Source organism: Daktulosphaira vitifoliae, unplaced genomic scaffold (genome assembly GCF_025091365.1).
Source record: "Daktulosphaira vitifoliae isolate Bord-2020 unplaced genomic scaffold, ASM2509136v1 Scaffold_1, whole genome shotgun sequence".
NCBI classification, from domain to species: domain Eukaryota; kingdom Metazoa; phylum Arthropoda; class Insecta; order Hemiptera; family Phylloxeridae; genus Daktulosphaira; species Daktulosphaira vitifoliae.
Window position 1 is genome coordinate 48,569,470 of NW_026099572.1, and position 27,584 is coordinate 48,597,053.

The following is a 27,584-nucleotide window of genomic DNA, read 5'->3' on the forward strand; positions in this document are numbered from 1 at the left end:
TTTTTGGTTTACTAAGTATTTATTTATAAATTTAATGGTCTTATAAAAAAGGCCTATCTTTTTTACAATCATAGGTTGTTAAATAATTTCTTAAAATATAATATAATTTACAACAATTCATTTAAAATATTAGAACAAAATAATATGACACACAAATATACAAAATTAATAATATTTTTAGTTACACAAAATATGATAAAAAAAAGAGAGGTTAATTATGTAATGAGAAATTACATAGAATGATAAAGCATCAAATGCAACATTTTTTTTCTTTAAGCCTAACAGTAACTTCTTTTTATTTATTATTCCATATAACTTCATAATTTTGTATTTTAATTCAAGTAATATATTACTATGTCACTCTTTTTTGAAACAATTTATTAATTTCATGTCCTAGTTAAATCAAATTTCATTTTAATAATTAATATACTTTGAATATACTTTAATATACTTTGATTAATATGTAATTAAATTAATGATAACAGCATGTACTGATTAATATGAAATGGATAATACTGATACCAAAACAGATAAATCCATATACTTGTTGTATTAGATACAAGCTGCTTTTTGTGCACTTGTGTTTTCTCATAAAACTTATAATATTTAGATTTTACTTTTCGTATAATAACTTTCATCGAAAATTTATCCAGAATTTGGCTTTAATCGGAATTAAACTACTTTTAAAATTAATAAACTTATAGGATGTAATCATATAAGATATTTTTGATCGCTTGAAAGATGAGAAAAAGTGAATTATTCCCTTATTTGTTACTCATAGAGATCGCATTTGTAAAATATCAATTCTTTTACAATGTGTCTATTTAGAAACTTATTGTACATATAATCATTGGTAATTTATAAAAGATAACAATTATATCAAAAAAATATAAAAACATTTACGACGACACTATTGAGTCCGGCTAAATATTTTGGCTCCATTATTTATTTTCGCGGGTTATTAAAAATGTCAAGAGGTGCGACACACACCCTGCCACCCCTTATTTAACCCTCTCCTGATATACATGTTCATATTCATTTTAAAGTATATAGTAAAAGTCACACCTAGCTTGATCAAAAATTGTAATCTGATGTATTTTTTATGATATTGTTATATACACTAGAAAAATGTCAAAATAATAATCTATAAATTATACATAATCTATGTGCGAAAATTTAATCAGAAAGTAAACAGTTTTATGAAAATAATTTATAAGAGCATATAAAATCTTTTTGTTTAGCAAATCACTTATTTTAGCAGGTGTTCTTGTATCAAATATACTTTTAGAAAACGCCTAGAGTCAACAAATGCTGTAATAATTATATGTAATGAATAAGTTTTTATATAAGTAAGAGTAATGTATGGTATGAACACAGAACAACAGTGGTTTAATAATAGATCAAAACCATGAAAAAAGGTAAAAGACCTATAGTGAAAAAATAATGTGAAACCGTAATTTTGTTTTAGTTATTTAAAGCGTTCTGTATGCTCACAACCAAAATACGTTTTTCGAGTTGTTGCGCATTCCCGGAAAATCGTGAAATAAACAGCTGACGACTTGATGGTGGTATTTTGAAAACTCAACAAATCAGTTAATATAAAAATGATGTGTACAAGTAAAGGATTTACTCTGAACGTCGAACAAAATAATAACATTAATGGTCACGAGGCTATAACAGTGGTTAGGGTAAAAAATCTGTGATTAAAAGCAATTCCGTAAAACGAATTTACAGTGATGGTGCAGCAACCGCTGTAGTTGTCACCCCTCACCAGCCCATTTCAATTTTCTTACGGTGGTACGCATACACTGAACTGGCTATCAGAGTAACCAACACACACACGGAAAGTGACATACGTCGGGACAGGGTGACATAGAGAAGGCGGAAGGTAGTGGTGGAGGCACTGACTGAGAGCAAAACTGAGGCTCAGTGTCAGCCGTGTTCTTTATTAATTCGGCTGGTTTGGCCGCAAACGCATGTTCATTGCCGCTGTGTGTGTGTTTATTGTATTGTACCGGCAACGCGCGCACGCACAAACCGTCGTCGCCGCCGCCGCCTCCTCTGTAGTATTTGTAAAGCATTAGTCGTAATCGTCTCCTCCGCCGTCTCACGTCGCTGTTTTATTTAGCACTATAGTTTTTATCATTAAATTATTTATGTTAAATCGTTTTTATTTATATAATAGTGTTTGTTTTAACGATTCATAATAATAATAAGAGATCATATAGTGCAGTGTTATCGCGTGTGCCGGGGTTAATTTCACATTTTTTGATTAAAAAATCAAAAAAATTAAACAATATTGATAGTGTTGCAACTATGTACTCGGCAACAACAGCAAAAGCAGCTGATTTGTTGGCCGTTCATTCTGTCGATGTTTCTTCAGTACCGCTTACCCGCCCCGTCTGAAAATTAGTGTCGGTGACAAGACGTGTGCTGTTGATATTGCATGTTGTGTCGTAGTGTCGTGTCGTCTAGTGTGCGTTTATCTTCGCCGGGTTTGACCGGTAACAACAAAACGGCGGCCCGTTTGGATCGCTACGGTAATCATTATCAATAATCTTAATATAAAATTACACAATCAACCATGTGTCGTCTCCTAATGTTCCCTATAAAGCTCTACACACATCTTCCTCGTGTAGTACATGTGTTAAACTAAATATCATTAATATTATCAGTGATAATGTACACCAAGTTATTTGATGGTTGTTGCCCTTCGTCGCGCTAATGGTTCGCTTTTAAAATATATTTTTCAATAAACTTAATTTTCTTTTAAACTTCTTCTTGTATTTCAACTAGTTCTCTTGACTAATGTATGTATTTTACGGTTATCGTTTACAGATTTTACAAATGAAACATATTTGGCGTTATGATCTACTGACGGGATGACTGAGCTCCGTTGGCTATCAGGAGGTGGTGAGTACCGTTTAATTCAATTGTTATTGTCAATTTTATTTTTATAGAAAATCATTAAAATTTTTCATTTTTCTTGTTGAATTTTTTAATGCCTAAATAAACTTATATTATTCTTTATTAGTTTATTAGTTATACACTTATGTATAAATCATTGCAAATTAATTTATGATTTTAAATACTATGTTCGCTATTTATTGCGGAATGGTTAATTAACGTGGCACTATCTTGTCACTTCTTTGTTTCTAAGTCTTTTACTCTCTCATATTCACATTCTCTCACAAGCTTCATTACTTGTATTAAACAATAATAATATTAGTAGATGCATGAATAGAAAAAAAATACTATCGCAACTTGCAGAGCGACTGAACTATTAACATGCAGTGAGGCCAACATGAAAATATTGAACACGCGTAAACCATGTATGTTATTGAATACATTTGTTGAGATAAATTTTAAAACGTTAAATTGTCTTACTTTTATATGCTCTACTTTTTATGAACAATAATTTCACTATTTAATATATACTTTCCATTTCTATAATGGTATGTTAAATTTTTATTATTTTTCAATTATTACCTTACGAACAATCCGATTACTCAAGTATGAAGCTAATAGTATCTAACCGTTGAATTATCATACAATTTTCATCACAGTTTAATTTCTGTACAATGTGTTTTCAACCTCTGTTTTTCTCAAGGTGTTTGTTTAAATTTCTACATAATTGGGTTAGGTAGAGGGTTGCTTAGCGTGATAGATTTTCCAGTAAAAACCGTCAGTTTGATAGAGAGAGAGATTTATGTTGGTAAAAGAGAACACGATTATACCACCGCCTAATAAAACATAATAGTAATATATAAATATATTACATGTATATAAGGATAGCAATACTTGTACAATATAATAAAATGGCGTTTTCTCTATTGAACGTCGTGTAGAGCCCGGACGACCGGAGGTAGAAGTAGCGGTGGTTGATACCGCAAGGGGTGACGTGCTTGGTGAGTAGTAATGTAGGTACGGGGAGAGAAAAAGAGACGTGTATATTTATTATGTGAGGGGCACGGTGCTGCTTCGGTCGTTTCGCTAAACATAGCCACACACACACTACGCTTGAGCACAGAAGAGTGTTATAAAACTTCAACCCGCGTAACTGGGCAGCGGCAGTTTCCTCTTACTGCCATGTTCCATTGATCGTCGACGTGTATTGCAAAACTTAACTGCTTAGAAAACAAAACCGTATTTCTTAGCGGCACTACCGCCACTTGTTTTATCTGGCCGTATTTTTAACTTTGTATTTTCAGTATACCGAATTTGTATTTGGGTAAATAGTAGATTTCTTTGTCCAAAGTTTGGTTAAGATACCGGTCTGTACCGAGGCATATACTCAATAACGTAAGGTGGTAAAAGGAAGGGTAGATTTAAAGTTGAGTTATCCCCCGGTAGAATAAAATGGGAGCTCTGGGTAGCCGCCATCTTTGTGCGTAGCCACCGCCTATCCTCTCCTCCCTTGTTACCGTCATCTCACTGGGTAATGGTTTCGAAATCAAAGTCAAACGGCCTCTACCGTCGCTGGGCAAATCCTCTGTCCGTGTCGTCGCGTATTCCGCCCCATCGTTGCCACCGCGATAATGTAAAACGCACTGAGTGTTTACCATCTCTCTTCGCTATTACCACCCTCTACCCCCTTTTCCAAACCTAATGCAGCTGTTGGTCGAATGTTTTGTTATATATGTGTTGAAATTCGATCAATAAGTCCTGAAGTATTAAGTCACTTATATTTATATACATAATGATCTTATTTTTTCAGAATCTACTAACCTTGGGCTTTTACTAAACACAGTAGTAACGACAATTTTCTTTAGGCTACGAGCTATGGAATTAACGACAATATTGTTGACCATGTTGAAATTTTCAACATATTAGAAAATGTAATTTTTTGTATATCAAACTTAGGTTAATCAGTAAAATGTTACAGTTTATAATAACTGTTCAATTTTTAATAACTTACGAAATATCGTTGAATGACAAAACGACTTGCTAATATATATGTGTGAGTAAATTTCATATCGAGAATGAACGACAGAGAAATTGATCAATAGCTGACGTTTACTTAAAGTAAGTAGGTCATCACGAAACGGACACTGATTTTCTCGTGTGCCCTACCGTTATGATAACTATTTTATTTGCTAGATGTAAAATAGATACAAAGTAAAAAAAAAAACTATTAAGTGTAATTGACACCCCTTATTAGTTTACCAACAACAACAACAATAAATAAATTTTGAATAAACGGTTAAATTGTTGTTTATTATTAGAGGGTTATAATATTATCCACCGATAGAAGGTGTTATTTACAACAATGGTTTGTTAAATGCCTTCTTTCGCGAAATAGGAAAAAGTGAGCGAAGAGCAACACTTATTGAATTAATCTAAGATTCACCTAGTGGCAACACTGCCGGTCGGTGGTCTCCCCCTTGTGATAATATATGCTATTCAGAAGGTCGTTGAATGGCCGTGGATCATTGTCATACAGCATGACCGGATAAATTGTCGACGAGATTTTTCCTGTGCTATCTTTTCATAAATTAGCTTTTCTCTAATAATTTTCTGAACATTATCCAAAATCCAATTTTGCAATACAACTACCAACATAAGGCCTTTTTTAAAACAATATATATATATATACTATTCAAATAGATGACAATCTTCGGGGTAATTAATATTGATGTATTTATTACAATAGTAATTATTTAAAACCACACCTTAATTATATACGTTTATAATTTTTCTCAAATACGCTATTTATTCATTAATTTATACTGACATTGTAGTTTATTACATATTTTTTTAGTAAATAACACTCAATCCATGTTAAATGTTTATTTGAAAATCACAATTAAAATTAGATATAAATTTTTATAATAAAGAATTATTTTTAAATTTCGAAAACATTTTTTATTTATTTTTTGTCAAAATTATTATAAAAATTAATATTATTAAGCTTTGAAATGTCATTAGGATAATAACGCTGTCCTATAATTATGTCATGATATGGTATGTTGATATCTTTCATCATAATTAAATTACTCTTACATTGTGGAATTTATTTATACTATCCATCATTTTTTCGTTAGATAATGATTTTTTCATAAAAATGTACTGATTAAAACTTTATTTACTTTTATGAACTATAGTAAATATCGAGTTAATTGTAAGAAATAAATTATTTGTAATGGTAAATTTTCTGTGAACAGAAAATTTAATTGGCAATCTATTATTGTTTTATTACTATTAAATAGAGAATGGTCTAAATAAAATTTTGACAGGTCTACAACGAGTATTATGTTATTGCTTTTGAGATATTAACATTTGAAGATGTATAAAAAGTGATAAGAGAGATGTGTTAGCAACGATCTATTTTCACTATAAAGCACAGATAGATAAGTTGTTTTGCGTTGCGTACCCCTCCACCTATAACTAAAAGTTGTATTAACACAGAAAGTAATATTACAAAACTGGTTACGACTAATCAAAATTTTATTTTGATAATTTTCCATTTTATAGTAAAATAATAATAATAGCCTACTTTTTGACCATTAAAAGTTAACCCTAAAATTTATCATTTGAAGTAATTTTTTCTTATGATAAACTAAATATTAACTATGGTTTATAAAAATAAATTTTATATTTTTATGTAAAATTCATTTAATGAAAAAATGAGGAGGTAGTGTTCTTAATAAATATTAAATTGAGTATTAACTAATGATTTTTTAAATAATAATTATTTTAATTTATTTATTGTTTATAAAATTATTTTCCTAAAATTCATGAGCTGATTAAATGTTTTGTAGAGATAAAAAAGTCATATTTCGTATAAATAAATATTATGGACTTAGTTGATCTTTGTATTGATCATGCAATACTATTTGAAATTTTGTAGAACTATGAAGGATTGTACATTAACCAAGATTATAAATTATATTTTAGTATAAGTCATTTTTTAAGTATAAAAAAAATATGTGGACCCTTAAGCTATTTATTTTAACGACTATTATAGTATTTAGTTTTCTGGAAAATTTTATTTGACTTAATATTTTCGACATTGATTTCTCAGTAGATATCGAAAAGAAAACTAGATTAGCTGTTTTTTTTAATAAAATTTTTCTCTAAACAATCAATGTTTTATTAAGATAATTCGTAGTTCTTAGTCATTGTAAGTAAATTAAAACAATATATATATATATATATATAATCTTAAATAAAGATTTAACACTAAGATGTTAAATTAATTTTAACACGAATATTTATAGAAAAATAAAATATGATGCTACAACCAATATGACAGTCTAAGCGTTATTTTTTTAGTCTACCTCAGTTGATTGTGAAACTTGGTGTGTGTTTTTTATTTTATATTTGATAGAAACGTGGCAACACTGAAGAGATTCGAATTTAATTTGCTAATTATAATATAGACGTTGTACAACGGTCCTTGAGATATTGCCCTCCCCTCCATCGTATTCGCTTCCCCAATTGTACTGCGGTCGACTGTTTCGGAAACACAGGGAGCTTATAATATATACAAATATATTGTATTCCCTCTGATCGGACATAACCGCACTTCTGTGTCGATAAAAGTGCAACGTAGGCGTTTTTCGTGGGAACCGGTGAACCACGTTACGTTCATCGTCCCCCGTCCACAGTTGGTAGTAGCAATTGTGGCCTGTGCGGTATTATGAAGATTCTACCGTGTTTTCCGTGCGCGTTGAGTTGATATAACCAAATCTGAACGACTGGCAGCGGCGGCGGCGGCGGCGGTTAAGGAACGATACGACTGTGCTAGGACACGCGGCGTGCGCGCCAGACATCAGACGTGCCCCGCAGTGCCCCGCTGATATAAATAATTGTAGCATTACCGTTCGAGCCGGTCGCAGTCAGCTGACTGCCCACTCAGCCGTACTAGCGGCGGTGACGACGACAATGACGTCACGAAGTATACGTTGCCGCTCTGTGCCTCTCCGTTTTAAAACGTACCTTTCCCCATCCATCGCTATTACCGTACTGTTTCCTTCCTCCGTTCATTTCAATTTTTTTCTTTTCATTCTCTTTTTACTTTTTTTTTTCATTCTTTGTGTATGTACAATGTATATTTAAACATAACCAACGACGTCTAAACGTATAATAGTTATAATATAATACCTTCGTGCGTTTCTCCCGTATTAAATAGGAACAACACTACAAACTGTACTATGATATAAATACATATATTGCAGGAACAGAGAGGTCGCCATATTGGACTCATCTAGAATTTTTATTTACGCCTTCGTCACATTAAAATTCGCATAGCTATTCAATTTGTAGACAATACAGTTTCGGTGAAAATTTGATCTCTGTTCGTCCTATTGTGGCCTTTTAATGTTTCTGTCTACCTGAAGTTCTCTACAATTTAATGACGGCATACGTAGTGTACGTTTGGTTTTGTGTGTATGTCAGAGAGATTAGTTTAATAAGCATTTTTATTTTTACAACATTTTACGAATTTCTCTTGCTACGATCAATTTTTGTCAGGCATTATATTAAACCAACATGTTGGTCGTGTGAGGTTGTAGTTGATTTTTGAAGGTCGAAGCTGCGGGCGTTATGAACAATCAGCGAATGAGTGGTTGAAAATAATATAAACCAAATAATAAACGTAATATAGAGCTGCACACTCTGTGAACATATGAAAGGAATGTACACACACATACACACGACCATATAGTTGTAATATATGATATGTATAGAGAGCGGCGGCGGCAGCTGCCTGTGTGCACGGCACACTGTCATATTTTATTTTATATATCGTCAGGAGGATATAGAGTCATTATTCCCATTCCGAGTCCGGTCATCGGGTCGTGCGGGCCGTAGTTATCGTTTTACAAAAAAATTAAATTAAAACCGCCAGTCAGTCAGTGCGTGCGTGCGGTTCCTACTAGTACACACTGATCGTAGTCATGTTTAAATAATCATCGTTGTAGTTAAATAACTTTTTGACATTCGCGTTTTAGAATATTTTTTTACACTTCTTTCGGTGAACTTTAAGTTGTCGTTATCCGGTTGTTTTTCTGTCTTTCTTTTACTACTGCCGCCTGGGTGAATTTTATTGTAAAATCAATATTACGTCGTGTGGAAACTCGGACGATGAGTAACAGCAGCAGCAGCACCGATTGAGCTCTCTTTGGTGGTGGTGGGGTGCGTCGTTCACCTTCCCCTCGCCAATAGTGGTATTTCCCCGTCCCATGGAAGAGGAGACGCAGAGTTCATATTGTTGCGCCGACAGTGCATATGTCGTGTTACCTTGTGCCGCCGTCGTCAGCAGCAGCAGCAGCAGTAGCGGCTGGTGCGCATTTATCGATGATGTATTCCCAAGGTTAGTTTTAATACTTAGATAATAGAGACCCATATTTGCCTATCTTGTATTTTTATCGTTATTCTCATTATTATTTGGACAATAATTTAGCAACTGTTTACGCATTTAGTACAATTTAATAATTTTGTTGTTATCCAGCACTGACATGCAGTATAAATAAACCGCTATAGATCGTTTTTAGTCTTTCCTCTACCGCCATTGTTGTTGGCCAACGACAGAGACGTTGTCGTATTGTAATATTATCGTCAGTGTGTACAAAACAGTAAGCACTGCTGCGTGAAAAGGAGGACGATGGATTGGGGGATGATGAGGAAAAGGAGGAGGGTTGCGTCGTATTATTATTTTCGGACTACCACCGATCGATAACAGCTCGCCTCGACCTCTTGGTGAGGTTTTTTCTTGGTTTTTTTATATTTTTTTTTAATACGGCCGCCGTTGTACCGAGTTATATACTATTCTAAATGTACAAGAAATTTGTACCGACGTTGTCTCCCCTCTCCTCACTCGATCCACAGACAACATCTTCCGCCGCTGTTTTCGTTGGCGACGAAATCCGTACATGGCGATATTGCTGATCGTTATACACACAACTCGCATTTATACACGTTTGAATAACATTTTCAATATTTTATTCTTAACGTGCGCTGCGCTTCGGTCATCGTTAATATGGTTATTATTTTTTCTGATTCTATCGGCCTCCGGCAACGGATTCCATAGGTCGGACGGTATACGTGGCAAGTTCGCAGCATTCGTGGAACAACGTAACCGCCGCAGTCTTTTGTCTATGCATGCATGTGTCGTATAGCGATAGAAAACATGGCGTGCGATTGAAGAGAGTGCAGATGATCTGGATAAATATAATATGTGTGAGTACAACAATGGCCGCTCTGGCAATGGCCAAAGTTGCAGCATATCGTCGCCGCATTCCTTTGCGTGTTATTTTCGCCTCTCTAACCCAAATTATTCGCCATCGCATTTGATGTTCGATAATTAATTCTAATGACTAAGGCGATAATTAACTGGCTCACCGTATAGACATAAAACTTGTAAAATCTTTTGTTGTCACAAAGTGACATATTGTTTATGATAACATGATCCTGATAGCCTCAAGCTGCATGATTTTTAGTTAGAATGTAGAGACTTATTTACTGAGGAAAAATTACCCATATTGGTCATTGGTATTCGTTTTAAATGACCTTTAAAAGTTATTGTTTCGAAAATAAAATATTATTGAGTTAATATGATCTATACTACGTCAATTTATAACATGTGGCTAGTTAAAACGTTTATAATTATCCAGTTTACATATTTGCAGATTCGGCTTAATACATAGTAAAAATTATTCGTAAATAGTTCAAAAGAATGGTATGCTGAATTAATTTTTTATCTTTTGTGCGATAAACTACTTGAAATTTTTTTTTTTTTTTGATTGGCAACTTTTTGTTTGAAAAGTAACATTAATGTTATTACTACATTTAGATACACTGAAATATATGTAACCAAGGTTACACGTAATAAAATCAACCGTCGACATGTGATTCATAACCACAAGCATTGGTTGTAGTGTATTGATATCGTTGTCGCATATTCGACAGTAACCTTTGATAGCTTTATCAATATTTCACTTAATTAATAATTAAAAATAAATGTTCGTATTGTTTTCTGTTGTCGACAATAAGTTTTTCTCATCTAACGTGTAATACGTTTAGGTCGATATTCCCAGTGTAGTAACGATACCAGTTATGAGTTAACCCAAATAACTCTTGTATATAATATTAATAAAAGCGTAATCGACATAGATATTGACGCGCAGTGATGCTACTGCGGACAGGTGAATTACCGTTGTAGAGGCGGGTTCAATTGGGATAATATTGCCAACTTATTGAATTTTCCTAACGAAAAGCAACGGTACCCACCAGATTACTGTACGCTAGTTCCGTTGACCCCCGACAGAAGACGTGTTTGTTCCGTTTTACTCTGGATAATAGATTTTTGGTTTAAAACTGCCGCCGCTGATAGTAGCAAACAACGGTGGTTTCATCGTTTTGTTCACTCGTCATTAACAGCTTGGAATTGTGCCCTTTATTAAGTTTGCGCACTTACTGTACCCATTCGTACGAACCTTGTATCAAACCAGAAACTTTTTCGAGAAATCTGTAGATTCGATGATGTTTGATAATATCCGTTATCGGACTCGTTATAAATTTAAATGTAATATTGGTGTGGCTATTGTTATAACTTTTGATCAGTTGTGTATTACGCCGACGACTTTCGAATTTGTTCGTTTGCTCTTTTACTTCTGATGCTAGTAGTGAAACAATAACGGGATATCAATAATTAATATTTCGTAGCTTGTCAGTTGTCAAATTTACATTACTCAGATGCTATACTTGAATGGTTTTAGCAAGAGAATTTATCCAATTGTAAAATTATATTAAGTAAAAATAACATTATTAAAAAAAAACTATTTGCTTAAAAATAATGTTTTTATCATATGTCATTGTTTAAAAAAATGTACGGATGTTTGTATAAATCGCGTTCGCCATTTTTGTCAATTGTGTTATAGCCGTAATGACAATCGTTGTATTATTGTATTGCGTAAGTAACTGTAACACGTAAAATATTCGACAGAGTGCTGATAACGTTAATTCAGAGCTAGCTGTATGATTGCTATTAAAAGTATTTGATTTTTTCGTGATAATAATTCTGAATTGGATGATTACATGACCGGCTGTTGAATTCAGTGGTCCTTAAGTAACTTAGAAGACGATTTTTATAATTATTTAACCAAATTTTAAATCATAAAACGACTGCATAGGATACAGTTTGTGTGTTTGTATACCTGAAATCATCTTGTTTTTGTTTGGGAACATTTTATTAAATCGAGTGCTTGCCTGTAACAGAGTAGTACCGGGTATAACCGCTGGGTGTTAGTAAGAGGGTAGTACACATAAGAGGAGGAGGGCCGTTTCCGCGTGTTTCTCTGGTGTGGCGGTCGCAATGTTTTACTTATGCATGGCCGCCGACGACACAACTGGATTTTATACACACACACGTACAAAATGTATAAAACGACGGAGTTTGCTAGAATAGCTAAAGAATCGATCGTTTTCTCTTAGCACCCGCCGTCCTGTAGTCTATGTATATACATATATCCCCTTCGCCACACTCTTCTATATACCTCTGGTCGTCGTGTCACGGAATCAGTCCATCTCATGGGCCTTGCCAGAGACGACGTCGGGGGTCCTGCCCTTTTCCTCACACTTGCACACAATTACAGAACTGCCTAATAAACGGCAACAATGCCACGACCTCCCCTCCGAATTATACTAACCCTCTCGATCCGCGTGTAAAACCTTGACGTAGAGTTGATGTTAAAACAAAATAACTCCTCTGCGGTCAACTTGTATCTTATTTATATACGTGTGCCCCGCCACCCACTCATCCGTTCGGCAGCTCACCGATCTTCACTGTTACACACTCCAATATAATAAAAAGAAATAATTGTGCGCATACTGGCAACGTCGCATGCATTGAGTATGTTGTGGTGCTCTCCGATCGCACACAATGATGGGATGAAAATGTCCATAATTATGTACACTAAGCCGACACTCATTCTTTTTCCATAGGAACCATTGGTAGAGACGCCTCTCTGCTTCCCTGTGATCTCTATTGCCGTAATGTGTCTCGTCGTTATAGTTAAGTAGCAGCTGGTGTCGTTTTCCGTGTGTTTCGTACATGTAATATTTTAAATATATTGTTTGTTGTATTTAAGTGTATCACGGTAACAAATCGTTTCAAATCAAATTTCGTTAAATCTTCCGATCATTTAGCGCAAAATGCCACGTAACTTAAAAATATATTTTTCTTCCTCGTCATTTTTTGCACACTGTTACCGGTAAACTTTAGCGATCATGTGAAATATAGCTGACTAGAAAATAAACATGAACAAACAATTCTCTATAAACATTTTTGTAGAATTATTCTATTATTGTATTCCCTCAAAGTATTTTACGATTTCTTCTTCACGGCATTTGGTTGGCTAGTGATTACTGTAAAATTATTATGATTACTAATTTATTTACGGTTACTGAGGATATAAATAAAATTAAAAAATTAAAAGAATTTGTTTTTAATTCATCCTTGTAGCATTCATTTGTTTTAAATTATCCAATTTGCTTATCTAAAACGAGTTCAAAGTTTGCTAATGTTGTTCTTTAATACAGGAGAAAAACTAGAAAATATTTAATGACGTGTGTGATACTACAAATAAGTATTCTTTATCAAATCTGAATGGCCGAGACTCAAACTCTAGTAAAAACTAGACACTCTTTGTGTATGTATTTAAATAAACTACTACTTAATATTTTTTTATAAAGTCTATAAAATTATACGACTACCTGTCGGTGGTGATTGAGTCAAGGGAGGCTCTGATTAGGTTGTTTAAGTGCGATAACCCAGTGATTATATTAATAGTAAAATGTTAGATTTCATATTATACATAATAGGAATAGTATCGACCGCGTACGCCGCCATCGCCCCGTCACTTAAATACAAAAACCGTCGCGTATAATTTGGTTTGCAAGCCTGATACGATTATGCGGTGGCGGAGGTAGCGGAGAGTTACCAGTAAAGTTGTATTGCAATGGCGGCGGAGAAGAGGTAAAAAAGACGGCCGAAAAAATAAAATGTTGGCCGAATGCTGATCCGATAAAATTTCTACTCATCACATCGTGTGTTCGTTGTCGTTAACACGTTTCTCATACAAAGTAGTTATTTGTACAATATATTAGTATTTTGTGATAAAAAAGAAACACTTATAAACTGCTAGTGCACGGTGAATTAACCGAGCGCAGTTGACCTTGAGCGGCCGACCCGTTTAAAAATAGGTTAGAAATTATTATTGTTACTTCTCTTATTCCTGCGACGACGACGACAATCACATTGAATATTTCAATCGCAACTTTATGCACACAATTAAAATTTAATATTTTGTTACCGTGTGTGTACCACCTTAAATGTCATCATAGGTTGCTACTGCGGTTAATGCATGTCCAATTATTATTACTTTATTGTCACATCGTTGCCTGTCGGAATTGAATCGTGATGGTGTAGATTATTATAATAATAGGAATAATAATAATAATCGCCTTTAATTCTTGTTTGCTCGATGGAAAATCCTATTTTTTGTTAAAAAAAAAATATATATAATATCGCGTTTTTCAGTTGATTTTATGTCGACAGTTTCTCTGATATACCGGTTTTTTGTGTTTTCTCGTTTAGGTGCTAGCGTCAAAATGGAGCATCACTTCCAAGCTGCACTGGATCCACGCAAACAAGAATTGTTAGAAGCCAGATTCATCGGCGCTAGAGTAAGTGGACATTATACAAACCATTTAAATATAACATAACGATAGCTGTAATTAATTTTGTTAAGTTAGGATACTAGTTGTGTTCCCTTGCGAATAATTATTGGAGAAGCTCGACTGATTTCGGTTGTGAACGCGCGAGCGCGTTAGGTTTATTTTTGATACTATACGTCCCCCGTTTGCTCTGTAAATATATGTCATTGTGTGTATGTATATATGAGTGACTACGCGTAATTGAAATGTAATTTAAACGCCTTGTGTATATTTTTTGAATGGCAACATAGCCATCGTCATCGTGTTTGCTCGATAAACACCGATGGCCGTCGCCGTATATTGCCGATGGAATTCTGGCTCATAGAAGACAAAAAAATAAATACGTAGGATTATTATTTTCACAATGTGTGTGTATACCGTGTTTTAAAAACAATCAGTAAATTATTATCTATTATCCCATGACTTATTGTTGAGAAACGGTTCATTATTTTTATACGCCACCTGTATTTGTAAAACAAGAGTTGGAGTCTGTTGAGAAAATAAAAACGATCGCAAGAGTCTGTTTGCGTCCATGTTTTTTGGGGTAAATCGTCGTACCCACCAGGAAACGACTTTTTTTTTTTATTATTATTATTATTAAATGAATTTCAAGGCAATCTTTGTGTCGTCATCTGCAGTGTTGTTACTGCAGAAATTAAGATTGTGACGACTTAGCAACGGAGAATTTTTTCGCGTTTTAATAGCTTGTAGTAATGATGTTTTGCTATTGCGGCCATTTCGTATTGATGCGCGTTAACACAATGATTTTCGATCTATTTTTAAAGTAGAAGAAAAAACACCACTCGTGTCGGTGCACTGGTTTGTCGGTTATTTATAAAATGATGATTGTCTAATTTACGTTTTTGCGGTAGGACGGCTTGTGCGCACTACGTGAAAGTTTCTAAATATTTTTTAATTGTTTTAATTCCTAGATAATTTTTTTTATTGCAATTTACCGTTTGCGCTCACGAGAGAAACTCCGTTTCAGTCGAGTTTTAATTTTAATTTTTCCTAAAGGTGCGCACGTCACATTTTGTTCTATCCCCCACGACTAATCTCAATTATTGCTATTTCCGAGAAAATAATAAACGTTCGGTCAAAACTTTTAGTTTTCTCTTGTCAACGAAATGATATTATTATGTAAATGTAAGCGATTGTTGTTTCGACACATTCCATACGTTTGACTTGGTCACGTTGTCTAATAATAGTTATTATTCATGCTAACACGGCATTCGATAACGACCAGAATTCAAAACAAAAAATAAAATGAAATTTCTGTTGGTTTATGTTTCCCTTAAAATCGACGTATGTATTTTGTTACGACTATGATTGTAGGTATCATTTCTCCGAAATGTTGCTAAAATCTGTTGGTTCGCCTTATCATTGTTGCAACATTTTTGGCTCGTGCGCAATTCGGTCGATGACTTCGGGTCAGAGGTATCCTATTTAATTTACTGGGACAATGGCGCGCGGAAAATATGAGCGTTTGAAAACGGCCGAGAGTTTTTTCTATTATCATGTTTGATTGTTCGTGAATATTGCAAGTCTCGTATTTTTCCCAAGCAATTATTGACAACATTTAGTTTTAACTAATTTCTAGTTTCGTTGTAATTCGTTATATATTGCGTTGTGCTTTTTTTTGTTCTATTGTTGACTGGGATTCATCCTTCGGGTAACATTCGGCGGCCGCAGCTTAAAGTGAAAATCACCGGAGCGCCGCGCCGCGGTATTCGCCGCAAACTCTGCCACCGGCGGCGGTGTGAAATAATGGTAATAAAACGCGCGCGTAATAATAAGACCGCCTATAGGACTCGACTACTAGAATACAGTTTAATGTGTTGTAGTGTGTGTGTTTGTGACGACTACGAGACAGTGTTTCGTTTGTGTGCGTGTAACCACCACATAGTTGCGAGTGCGTTCGGGTCTCCTCTCGTTTTCCTCTACCGACCAGCCGACTTTTACTCCAACGTTCGTGCGTGTGAGGTGAACAGCAAGCAGTAGTGGCCGGACGAGCGCGCGGGGTCACGAGTAGTGTATTTTCTCCACCGCTCCTCTTCGTCGGCTGTGTCCGCCTCGTCCGTAGTCGGATGCTGATGCTAGTGTTTGCCGCTCGGTATTTTATTGATCACACCCAAAGTTGTCGGCCGTCGGAAATTTTTGAAAAGTATAACGGAAGAGACACACAAATAGTCTTGACTTCCACCTGGCGTGTTGTGTTGTTGTATCATCGTGGTCGAGGCATGTGCCAACCCCGCACGACAAGTTGCACTTCCGCGTACTTCGGCGATGGTCAAGTGTCGTAGGGCTGCGATCGGAGCCATCGACACTTCTTCCGTGTTGTGCCGACGCCGTCACAGTTTCAACGGTGTCCGACTGGCGGATACTACGGAGTCGCAAAAAAAAACTAGGAAACGATGGGTAATAAATGATTTCAACGTGTATTAAATGATGTTAGTGTTTATACGGTGTACAGATGTTGCGAATTCGTTCGGTGCCCTGTGTGCATAGTAGTAGTGTTGTAATAATACATCGTGAGTTATTATCAGTGCACAGTATAGTGTGAATAGAGTTATAAATGATAATGTGCACACATACATAAACTTTTACGAACGCACGAAAGCGACGTCACACGAGCACAGTCGAGTGCTCTTGGTAGCCGCCGCACCGGTGCTGCTTTCCTCTAGTACTATATTTTTAGCTCTATAACATACGTATTATTATACGCTCAAACGGTGCGCTCAATGGACACGGTATTTATGGCACACCAGTACGGTAATACCGTATGACGTAGTAAACGTCGTACGATTGGTGGGCGTGAGAGAGTGCGTGCAGTGTTATGTTGTAAGCAGGGTCGTGTGCCATTCATGCTCACAGTCAGTTTGTCTGTGGGTTTGAGAGGCGTTCGGCCACGTGATCGGCCACCGCTGCTGCTGCTGCTGCCCGGGTCCTGTTCTAGGTTGTTGACAGACATAACCTGCTCCACGGCCGATCAACCGACGTGCCACGTAACAACGCATACAGAGCGATCGCTGTTGACACTTTATTTAATACTTAAAACGTTAATTGATTTTAATTCTGTTTCTCATAATATTATTGGTTTATTTTGCCAGTAAAATATTTTTCACCATTTAAAAATATATATATATATTACTACCCAATTATCATTAATTAATGTGACGTTTTTTTAAAAACTGACAATTAAATTTTAATTGTTATATGATCCAAGTATTCAACCACATTCTTGTGACTTGGGAATTTACATTACATTTTTACCTCATTAATCTTGCGCTAGTTTAACAATATTACAAAGTTAATATATTCTTAATCATTTTAATAATTATCAATTTACATTTCGATTATTTTAATATTTGTTTTTAGTATAATTTCACCATTACACATCTTTTAGTATTGTGTGTGTGTGTGTGTTTTATGGATTTAATCGTTAATTTGCAAATAGATTGACTTCCTGTATTGGACATAATCAACCATACTAAATGCTTTTAATTTCTACACGATTGTTATCAGTAATATTATAAATAATTCATAAAATCTCATTTTTTAAAAGATAAAAATATAATCAAATTGGTTAGGTAGGCTAAAATAGTTTGTTTTGTGGTTGCAGTGGTCGGTTGCATTCAGTGATCTCACTTACATACATTGATAGTACATTAATACAAACGTATTCATATACATCTCGATGATAACATACAACGCTTATAGATACACGGATACTGTACATAGCAAGACGAGGAACCCGTCGGACCGGTTCTAATAGGTCTAGGTTCCATCGTAGTGTTATTAAAAATATTTTGTGTATTGTTCGCTAATTAGATGTTTAGATGATGTGTGTGTACTACTTTCATCATCGATTCCCCACTAAGAACCGTATATTAATAACACAATTACTTGCCTGGTCTATACAGTGTATTTAAAATTTGTGGTCGGCGTCATCGTAGTTTGTAGTATTTATAGGTTCTGTTGGTGGTCACGGAATGTTCCATTACACAAATCTTCTTTTCGTCTCCCTCGTCATTTGATCTGTGTACCTCTCTTTTCTTCCTACGTTTAATAACTCATAAAAGAAGAAAAAAAAACATGGAAAAACAACTTAGTACATTTTCAGTAGATGTCGGCGTGGGCAGTTATTTCAACTACATAGTGATTGAAAATTATATTCTTATCGTAAATGTTAAAAATAATTTTTACCATTCGTAACACTCATACATTACATGTCTAAATTTTTTTTTTTAAATCATTCATTGCTTAAATAAATAAATGTTGGTTATTAATTTTTATTTCGTGATAGCTGTTATCTTTTTCGTATGATTCTAGCAACGTGTAGTTTATGTACCGTAAGTTAGTCGCGTCGTCTCTAGCTCCTTGCACATCTCACGTATAATAATGTGTTGCAGTTAATTTTTTTACTCATTTTCGCTACTCGAATCACCGTTAACCCAACTAAGGGTCAAGGTTCGTTGACTTTCGAATTGAATTTCCAAAAACGCTGGTCGTTACAATCATTATTCTCTATCATGTGTTCATTTATTAACTAATTTATTAATTTCTCCATGTCCACGTTTGTATATAATATCAAGTGGGCGACCGTTTGCATTTGGTACTTTCCGACACATATGGACATGGAGCAAATACGACATACTCACTTAGTCTTTCTGCTGTGTCAATGTACTTGGAAATATTTATTCGGAGAAATATTCTGTGCGACTTCAGCTATCTAAAAAGAAATAGGTTAGAATTTACCGTAGTATAATTGGATAGCTTGACCACCTTTGATATATATTTTTGGCAAACTTCGTCAGATGTAATATGTGAATCAGTTGTGTCTTAACAGAATCGTATTATGCCTTTATGTACGTTTCTATTTTATATTTTTAATCAACTGGAAAAAAGTTTAATTATTTGATAGCGTATATTACTGACAAAATGTTGAGCTATAGTTATTAATTTATTTAGTGTTTTGATGAACTAAGGGAAAAAGTAAGAGCTGATTTCAAACTTATTTAACTGAAAAATTGCATCGTCTAAGTAAAAAAGTAATGTTTTTTTAAATACTTAAGGAATTGAAATGACATTTAACTATACATATTTTTCATTTATACTTTAATTAATATATTAATTTTCATTAGAGCGAACAAAAAAAAAAAAAAAAAATTTATTATAAATATCAATAACTTCATAGATAATTTTATTATTCGAGTAAGACTTATCAAAAAAACAGGATAAAAAACTACCACTTAAAAAAAAACTAACAAACAATGAAGCTTGGAGCCTTAGTTAAATAAATAATAACATTAAACGCAGATTTATAGAATTATCTCTTGACATAGATATTAATCCACAATAATTATTTTATTTAGTTTTTAATTGAAGAGATTTCATCGAGTACTATTAAGTTCTCTAACATTTATCTTAATATTAAATATTTGCACTTGACAAAAATATTTCAAAATTATTTTTTATTTATTTATTTTAATTCTTAATGTGTTTTATTATATAGATCATTAATCCAATTATTTCCTTCGATAAGTATTCATTAATACAAATTTGTTACAACATAATAATTTCAATTTATTCGCAATTTCGTATTGACGTGTATAATAAATAAAAACTGTTGCAAGTAGAGTGCTTTTTGCGATAAAATTATTCAACGATGTCCATTACTTGAATCGCTCTGTATGCGTTTAAAGCGGCGGCCGGTTTTGTTTTGCCCGATTGTTATCTGTGCGCACTGTGATAAAGTGCCGGCGGCAGCGGTAAAAAAACAATATACACACCGTTTAGCGCTCGTAGTAGTACACTATAGTCGAGTGCACTGTCGTTCTCATTTCGATGGCGCTGTTGTTCCGTGTCGGCGGCCAGACGACGACCGGGTTTCAATGCGCTTACACCCTCCTCTCGGGCCTGCCGCACAGTCGCTTATGTTATTGTTGGGTAATCAAAACCGGCATCACCGCCATCTACCGCCAACCGACACCTCCGTGTTTACGGATGATGATGGACCTGAGGATAGTGGAAGTGAGAGGGTGGCGTTACATTTATGTTCCGCGCCGCGTGCCGCTGCGAGTAATAAAACGCTCGAGCCTGATCCGCAGCAATGTTGCCACGCTCACCACCTCCGTCGTCGTAGTTTTACTCTTTTCTAATTAAACCGCTTTGTGTCAGTGTTCGTACGATTGTACGAACTGTGTACTCCGCCATTTTGGATAACAATAATTGAAATTACATATAAAGTATTCATTTTATTTCATTCACTTTATTGTGCTTATTCTTATTTGTTAGTATTGTTGCTTCGGTGGTCTATACATAATGTATTCATTATTAATTTGATTCCCTTTTACTAAATAAATACATCACGTAATAATTGATACTTATTTTAAAACAAAAGTATAAGTAGTGTAAAGTCAGAGATTAATTCGTGATCTACCAATATTTATACTGGTTTGATTTCCATTAACCAACAGAAATATAGACGTTTTTTAAACATCTGCTAGTGGAAATTGAATAACCGTTAACGGCGTCAAACAAAACCTAGCCAAAATTAATAACGGCTTTTTTTTAATGTCCGTTTTATAAAATCAGCTGCTCTTTCGCGAGTAGTTCAAACATCTCTGGTCTGTTGCTAGACTGGAGATTGTTTTTTGCCGTTTTTGTTAACTTATTTAGATTAGTTAAGTTGGAATCTGACGGTGTTGCCTATGGCCAGTTTGCTTCTTTGGTTAATTCTGTCGAGTCTGATAGGTCTAACAAATACACGGTCTCTTTTTTTAACGATATCGTTCCTGTTGCTAAAACGACCAAAGATTCTCGTATCTCTCCTTAGCCGAAGATATTTATAATGTCCTTGTGGTCTGACGTATAAATTATTCACTTCGTTAAACCAACATGGTGGATGTACGTATCTACCATGTTGACCATCACGAATAGAAATAACACAACGATGGATTTACACTACACAATCGAATACATGGAATGCGCACATCTGATATGTATATGAGATCATGGGTCGATGACCCGTTACGGCCGTGTCTCTTCTGTTCGCCGATTACCTGACTTGGCCAGTCGCGTATAGCAGTTCTAATAATACATTGGATATGTTTGACGCTATTATTATTGATAGGCGGCGGTAATGACAACTGCAGCTTTAATAACTTGCATGCACCTTGAGGTTTCCAACAAATCGTGTATTCTCTCCATTTGAATTAATTGAACAACCTGCTAATCTAAGCAAAGAAGTCAGACACCGTAAAACGCATATGGCTAAAGAAAAATTGACAGCGTGTGTGTGTTTAGCCTAATCATTTAATTTTGGTCGGTTGGTTCTCAACAATACTGTTTACAGTGCTGGGATAGAGTCGATGAGAAGTTTTGTGTGCCCGGAAGGGGATGGACTGTGGTTTAAAGGGTTAGTGGTGGAGGTGACTGTCGTAACGTCTGTGCAAGTTTATATTTATATGTGTGTGTATACATATACAAAATCAATAGTTCGCTCGGGTTATACATGTAAAAGGTGGAAAATCGAGTACGGTCACAAACACACACATGTGTTTTTGGGAGGTTTGCATTTGTGACGGTTGGCGGAATAGAGGATAGGCTTTCTTCTAATCGATACCCCTCCCTCCGCTCTCTTTCCGTTGCCATCAAGCATTTCGTCGTCTCTGCCAGAATCTTTATAATAAAATTTAACTTGGTTTGGTCCCTTGAACGACAACTATGTGATGGTGTTATTCGCGTATCATCTCATTCGGGCAGATCAACATTCACAACCGAACACAAATCGGTACCTAACGCGTTATAAATCCTTTCTTCTCGATAGGTAGTGAAGGGCATTATCGCCAATTACATTGTCCATAGAAGCGCAAAAAGGTGGCCGACCTATGGCGGTGGGAAGTAAGAAGAGCTCGGTCAACGTCACTACCTCTGCCACCACCCTCCGTACAAACCCTTACGACTGTCTTATAAGAAACTGACAGTTTGGCAACGTCGAAATTGGGAGGCTGTGATGCCCGGCCGCGTCAGCCAGAATACTGCGTGTGTAACACCGGAGTATAACAGAAATGTATTCCCCCCTTACCATAACCTCATGGTCTCTATTGTGCGTTTATCTTTATGTATGTATGTTTATATATACATGCTATTCTGCTATATATGCTATACTCTGTATACTACCACCGTTACCATCTCTCTTCCTTCCACGATGGTGTACACATCGATTCGTTATGAGCAGACAGTGTTGACAATCGACCGATTTCATACTCTCAAACTCGATTACGTTTTTATATACATTATATTATTTGTACTCATGGCCACCCAAAAACAATAATGATCGAACGCGCCCATTTTCCTTGTCGAGACTATCATAATATTCTTTACGTGTTTAACGAAAAAACGTATACAAATTACGTATATCTGCTAAAAATAACTTATTTTTCAGTATTAGTTCTGAACCATCCCAAATGTATTCTGTTTCACCGGAACAAAAATGTTCTAGTTTCATATTTGCTATTTATTCGAAACACAGTTTTTAACTGATATATTAGTTAATAAGTGCAATCACACTGTATGAAAAACAAATAAATATGCCAACTAAATAGGTTGTAAATTCATTTAAAAAATTGTCTCGAGATCTATTTAAGATTCTTTTCGTCATGGTTACAGATGTCTGCCGGCACACAGTTGCAGATGGCTCCACAAGCTGGCCAAATGCATATACCACATCCTCAACCAGGAGGAACCATACATAGCCAAGACTCTAACATGAGTACGGGCTCTTCCCATAGTGATAAGGAGCAAGATACCCCGGAAAAAGGTGGTGGCAATAACTCCATTACGCGCACGCCAACCGAGAGGAAACGCAAGCGGAAGATTGAGGACACGTCCAATAACAAACAACCAAACATGGGTGTCGGTCCTCCACCGCCTCCACCTAGGTTAGTGGACGGAAAGAAGATCAACGACTACTTTACCAAACATGGATCCCATCCCGTGTCGAATCCTATGAGACATGGAGGTGCTAAGTCTCCGTCCCCCGGAGGACCACCCCAACAAGGTTACCCAATGGTGTGTATTGATAAACTTTATTTCTGTTACGCAGCGGTGTATTTCACATTTCGTCTTGTTTTTTTTTCCTTATAGTTTAACCCAGCTGGTGGACAGCAAGCTTTGAGTCCAGTCATTACTCCAGACTATGTTTCTATGCTCCACCCTCCTAGGATTAATTCTAGTTCCATTACGAAATGTATACAGACTGATTTAACAAGTCACGCGATTCAAGAATTCGAATGTCAGGCTTCTTCAGATTTGGAAATTAGAAATAATAAAATCGATGAATTAAATAGGGTAAGCTTTAAAGAGCGAAAAACACAACTAATTTTTTTTTATAATTTTATTACTCCAAATTTATAATAAAATTTTTGAATAAATAATAATTTGTTTTTTGCATTTGTGAATTTAGACCAATGAAGAGTTGAAACATCAACTGAGTAGTCAACAAAAAGTTATTGAACAGCATAAATCCCACATCAATAAATGTATAGACGTGGTTAAAAAACTTTTGAAAGAAAAATCCAACATTGAAAAGAAAGAAGCTCGACAAAGGTGCATGCAAAATAGACTTCGACTAGGACAATTTGTCACTCAAAGGGTTGGAGCTCAATTTCAAGAAAACTGGACTGATGGTTATGCGTTCCAAGAGTTGTCTAGGTATGTTAAATGCTTAAAATATTTAATTATGTTATAAACATTGAATTCACTAGTATACAGGGTGATTGATTAAGGATTAGATGCTAATGGTTTCAGGAACTTTTCAATATTTTTAATTTTTATAGAAGAAAAAATTATTTGATTCAAAATACTCAACAATAATATGTAGTTAATCAAAAAATTTTTCATTCCCTTCAGATATGATAATAAGAATTATCAATAAAAATTTGTTAATGTGACATAAAGCTATGATTACCACTGTATGCTAAATAGCAAATTATAATTTACTATTTATTATATTGATAATTATCAATAGACTATTAGTTAAAAACACCACGCGTTAACAAGCAATAACAGAACAATTCATTGAATGAAAAATATAAGATCAAATGTTTTTTTTTTTTATTGTATAATTTAACTAAAAATAGTAATTCTCATTAAATAGAATTAAAGTTTGGGTTTATTAACCCTGAAGAAATGAAAATAAAATTATGTTGCTACATATTAATGTATAATTTGTTGTATTACAAAAAAAAAAATTTCAATCAATCATTCTGTATAAGCAAATTAAACATTTTTTTCTTGAACTCTATGATAGGAAATGTTAAATTTATTTTCTTTAATAGGAGACAGGAAGAAATAACTTCTGAACGAGAAGAAATTGATCGTCAAAAAAAAATATTAGTTAAGAAAAGGCCATCTAATAGTGAAACTGGTGGTCGTAAACGTGCTAGTAGTCAGTCAGGTGCTAGTACAAGTAATTCCAGTACTAATAATGTAGCAGCGATCAATTCTACACCTACTTGTCCTACAACTCCTATAGTGTTACCAGTTGCAAGTAATATTAATAATAATCAAGTTACTGGTGCTACTACTGGTACAGTCCTCCACAATGGCACAGTAGCTCCATCATCTGCAATAGACTCGGCAACGTTCCTAAAACCAGAAGCTGTCCCTGGCTTATCATGGCAAGAATACTACGAGGCTGATGAAATACTCAAGGTATTTTGATTATTTATAGTTGAACACATGAATTTTAAATAATTTTCTTTTCATATCAATAGCTACGTCAGTCTGCATTAAAAAAAGAAGATGCTGACTTGCAGTTAGAAATGGAAAAACTTGAGCGAGAGAGAAATTTGCATATACGAGAACTGAAAAGAATTCACAACGAAGATCAGTCTAGATTCAATAATCATCCAGTATTGAATGACCGTTATTTGTTGCTCATGTTGTTAGGAAAAGGGGGCTTTAGTGAAGTCCACAAGGTGTGTATAAAGAAATTACTCTTTTGATTTTTATTTACTTATATTTATTTATATAAATTTATAATTTTTTCTCAGGCGTTTGATTTAAAAGAACAACGCTATGTAGCATGTAAGGTTCACCAACTTAATAAAGACTGGAAAGAGGACAAAAAGGCTAACTATATAAAGTAATTAAAGTTGAAACTTGTTTTTTGTTTAACTCTCTTTTTATAGAATTTATTGAAATTTTATTTTAAAAAATAATTAAATATATTTACAGACATGCGTTACGAGAGTACAATATACATAAATCATTAGATCATCCTAGAGTTGTTAAATTATATGATGTGTTTGAAATAGATGCCAATTCTTTTTGTACTGTTCTTGAATACTGTGATGGCCATGATTTAGATTTTTATCTTAAACAGGTTTGTTATAAATTTTATTCTACATGTCCAACATATTTAAATATTTGTCTTTTAAAACAGCACAAGACAATAGCAGAAAGAGAAGCCAGATCAATAGTAATGCAAGTAGTTTCAGCATTAAAATATTTAAATGAGATCAAACCTCCTGTGATACATTATGACTTAAAACCTGGTATGATTGGTATTAGCATATTTAATAACAATGTTTTGTACTAATTATATTTTTTTTAGGAAATATATTACTTACTGAAGGAAATGTTTGTGGTGAAATTAAAATAACTGATTTTGGTCTAAGTAAAGTGATGGATGAAGAAAACTACAATCCTGACCATGGAATGGATTTAACATCCCAAGGAGCTGGAACTTATTGGTAAATTTAAATATATTAATATTTATTTAGAATTAATATAATATAAAATAATTTTATTCTTGGTCCTTAGGTACTTGCCACCAGAATGTTTTGTCGTTGGAAAAAATCCTCCGAAAATTTCATCTAAAGTCGATGTTTGGAGTGTTGGTGTTATATTTTATCAATGTCTATATGGCAAAAAAGTAATTATACATTTATTTTGAAAATCCTAGATGTACTTGTATTAATATGATGCTATTTTTTTATATTAGCCTTTTGGACACAACCAATCTCAAGCTACTATTTTAGAAGAAAACACAATTTTAAAAGCTACTGAAGTGCAATTTGCCAATAAGCCTACAGTTAGCAATGAAGCTAAGGTATTTTAAAATGTCCTATAAATTTTTATTTAGAAACTTTACTTAATAATATTTTTTTTCTCAGAGTTTCATTCGATGCTGTTTAGCATACCGAAAGGAAGATAGAATTGATGTGTTTACTTTATCAAGGCATGAGTATTTGCAGCCTCCCTTACCTAAACATGGTCGGATAGCTAACAATCAACAACAACAGCAACAACAACAGCAGCAGCAACAACAACAACAACAGCAACAAATCTCAGCAGCAAATTTTGCATCTGGCATGTTTGGTAACATGAATGCTTCTAGCTCATCATAATACAATAATATGAAAGTTTTGATGAATTTTTATCTCAATGCCAAACAAATACGGTAAATTTGTGCCATTTGAGTAAAATGGAATGAAACATAATTGGCTTTAATTATCCTGCTATGTTTCTTAGTTGAACGGTTATTTTATCATTAATATTGTATAAATGTACTAGTCAAACTGTTTTTGTCGCCGCTGCGAATATGTTCCTGAGTACATTTATGATATTTATGTTTACTATTACCTTAAAACAAAATAGTGATATTTGTTTAAGATTTTTTTTCCTTTTGTCTATTATTCTGACAGAAAATGTACTGTACGCAGGAAATAATTTATAATTTATAGTAACAAATAAAACTAAGTTTTAAGAATACTTTTAAAAATTAAATAATGATCACTTAATTTTTGAAAACGTGAAAAGAAACAGTGTCTACTCATAATAATTTTATGATTTAT

General features: G+C 34.3%; 1 protein-coding gene across 8 annotated transcripts; it reads left to right on the top strand.

Moving 5' to 3' along the window:
• The first annotated feature begins 1,949 nt into the window (after window positions 1-1,949).
• LOC126900092 (serine/threonine-protein kinase tousled-like 2) lies at window positions 1,950-27,555 on the top strand. 8 transcript variants are annotated; one of them, XM_050675577.1, is made up of 15 exons: window positions 1,950-2,540; window positions 2,839-2,913; window positions 14,600-14,688; window positions 23,392-23,793; window positions 23,869-24,072; window positions 24,188-24,435; window positions 25,062-25,437; window positions 25,500-25,703; window positions 25,779-25,870; window positions 25,963-26,110; window positions 26,171-26,282; window positions 26,342-26,480; window positions 26,551-26,662; window positions 26,732-26,839; window positions 26,904-27,555. In XM_050675577.1, the coding sequence occupies exons 2-15, from the start codon at window positions 2,883-2,885 to the stop codon at window positions 27,135-27,137; spliced, it is 2,499 nt and encodes an 832-aa protein (XP_050531534.1). In that variant the 5' UTR covers window positions 1,950-2,540; window positions 2,839-2,882; the 3' UTR covers window positions 27,138-27,555. The 8 variants fall into 8 exon arrangements, with proteins under 8 accessions (XP_050531534.1, XP_050531553.1, XP_050531571.1 ...); XM_050675586.1 differs by lacking the exon at window positions 1,950-2,540 and adding an exon at window positions 2,566-2,727; XM_050675596.1 differs by lacking the exon at window positions 14,600-14,688.
• Window positions 27,556-27,584: the final 29 nt, after the last annotated feature.

Bases quoted from the DNA above. Each gene is read 5' to 3' on its own strand.
- LOC126900092 (XM_050675553.1), top strand. From the start codon at position 9,232: ATGTCGTGTTACCTTGTGCCGCCGTCGTCAGCAGCAGCAGCAGCAGTA. The intron at 26,481-26,550 runs GTAAATTTAAAT...CTTGGTCCTTAG, and splicing joins CAAGGAGCTGGAACTTATTG to GTACTTGCCACCAGAATGTT. The intron at 26,663-26,731 runs GTAATTATACAT...TTTTTATATTAG, and splicing joins AATGTCTATATGGCAAAAAA to CCTTTTGGACACAACCAATC.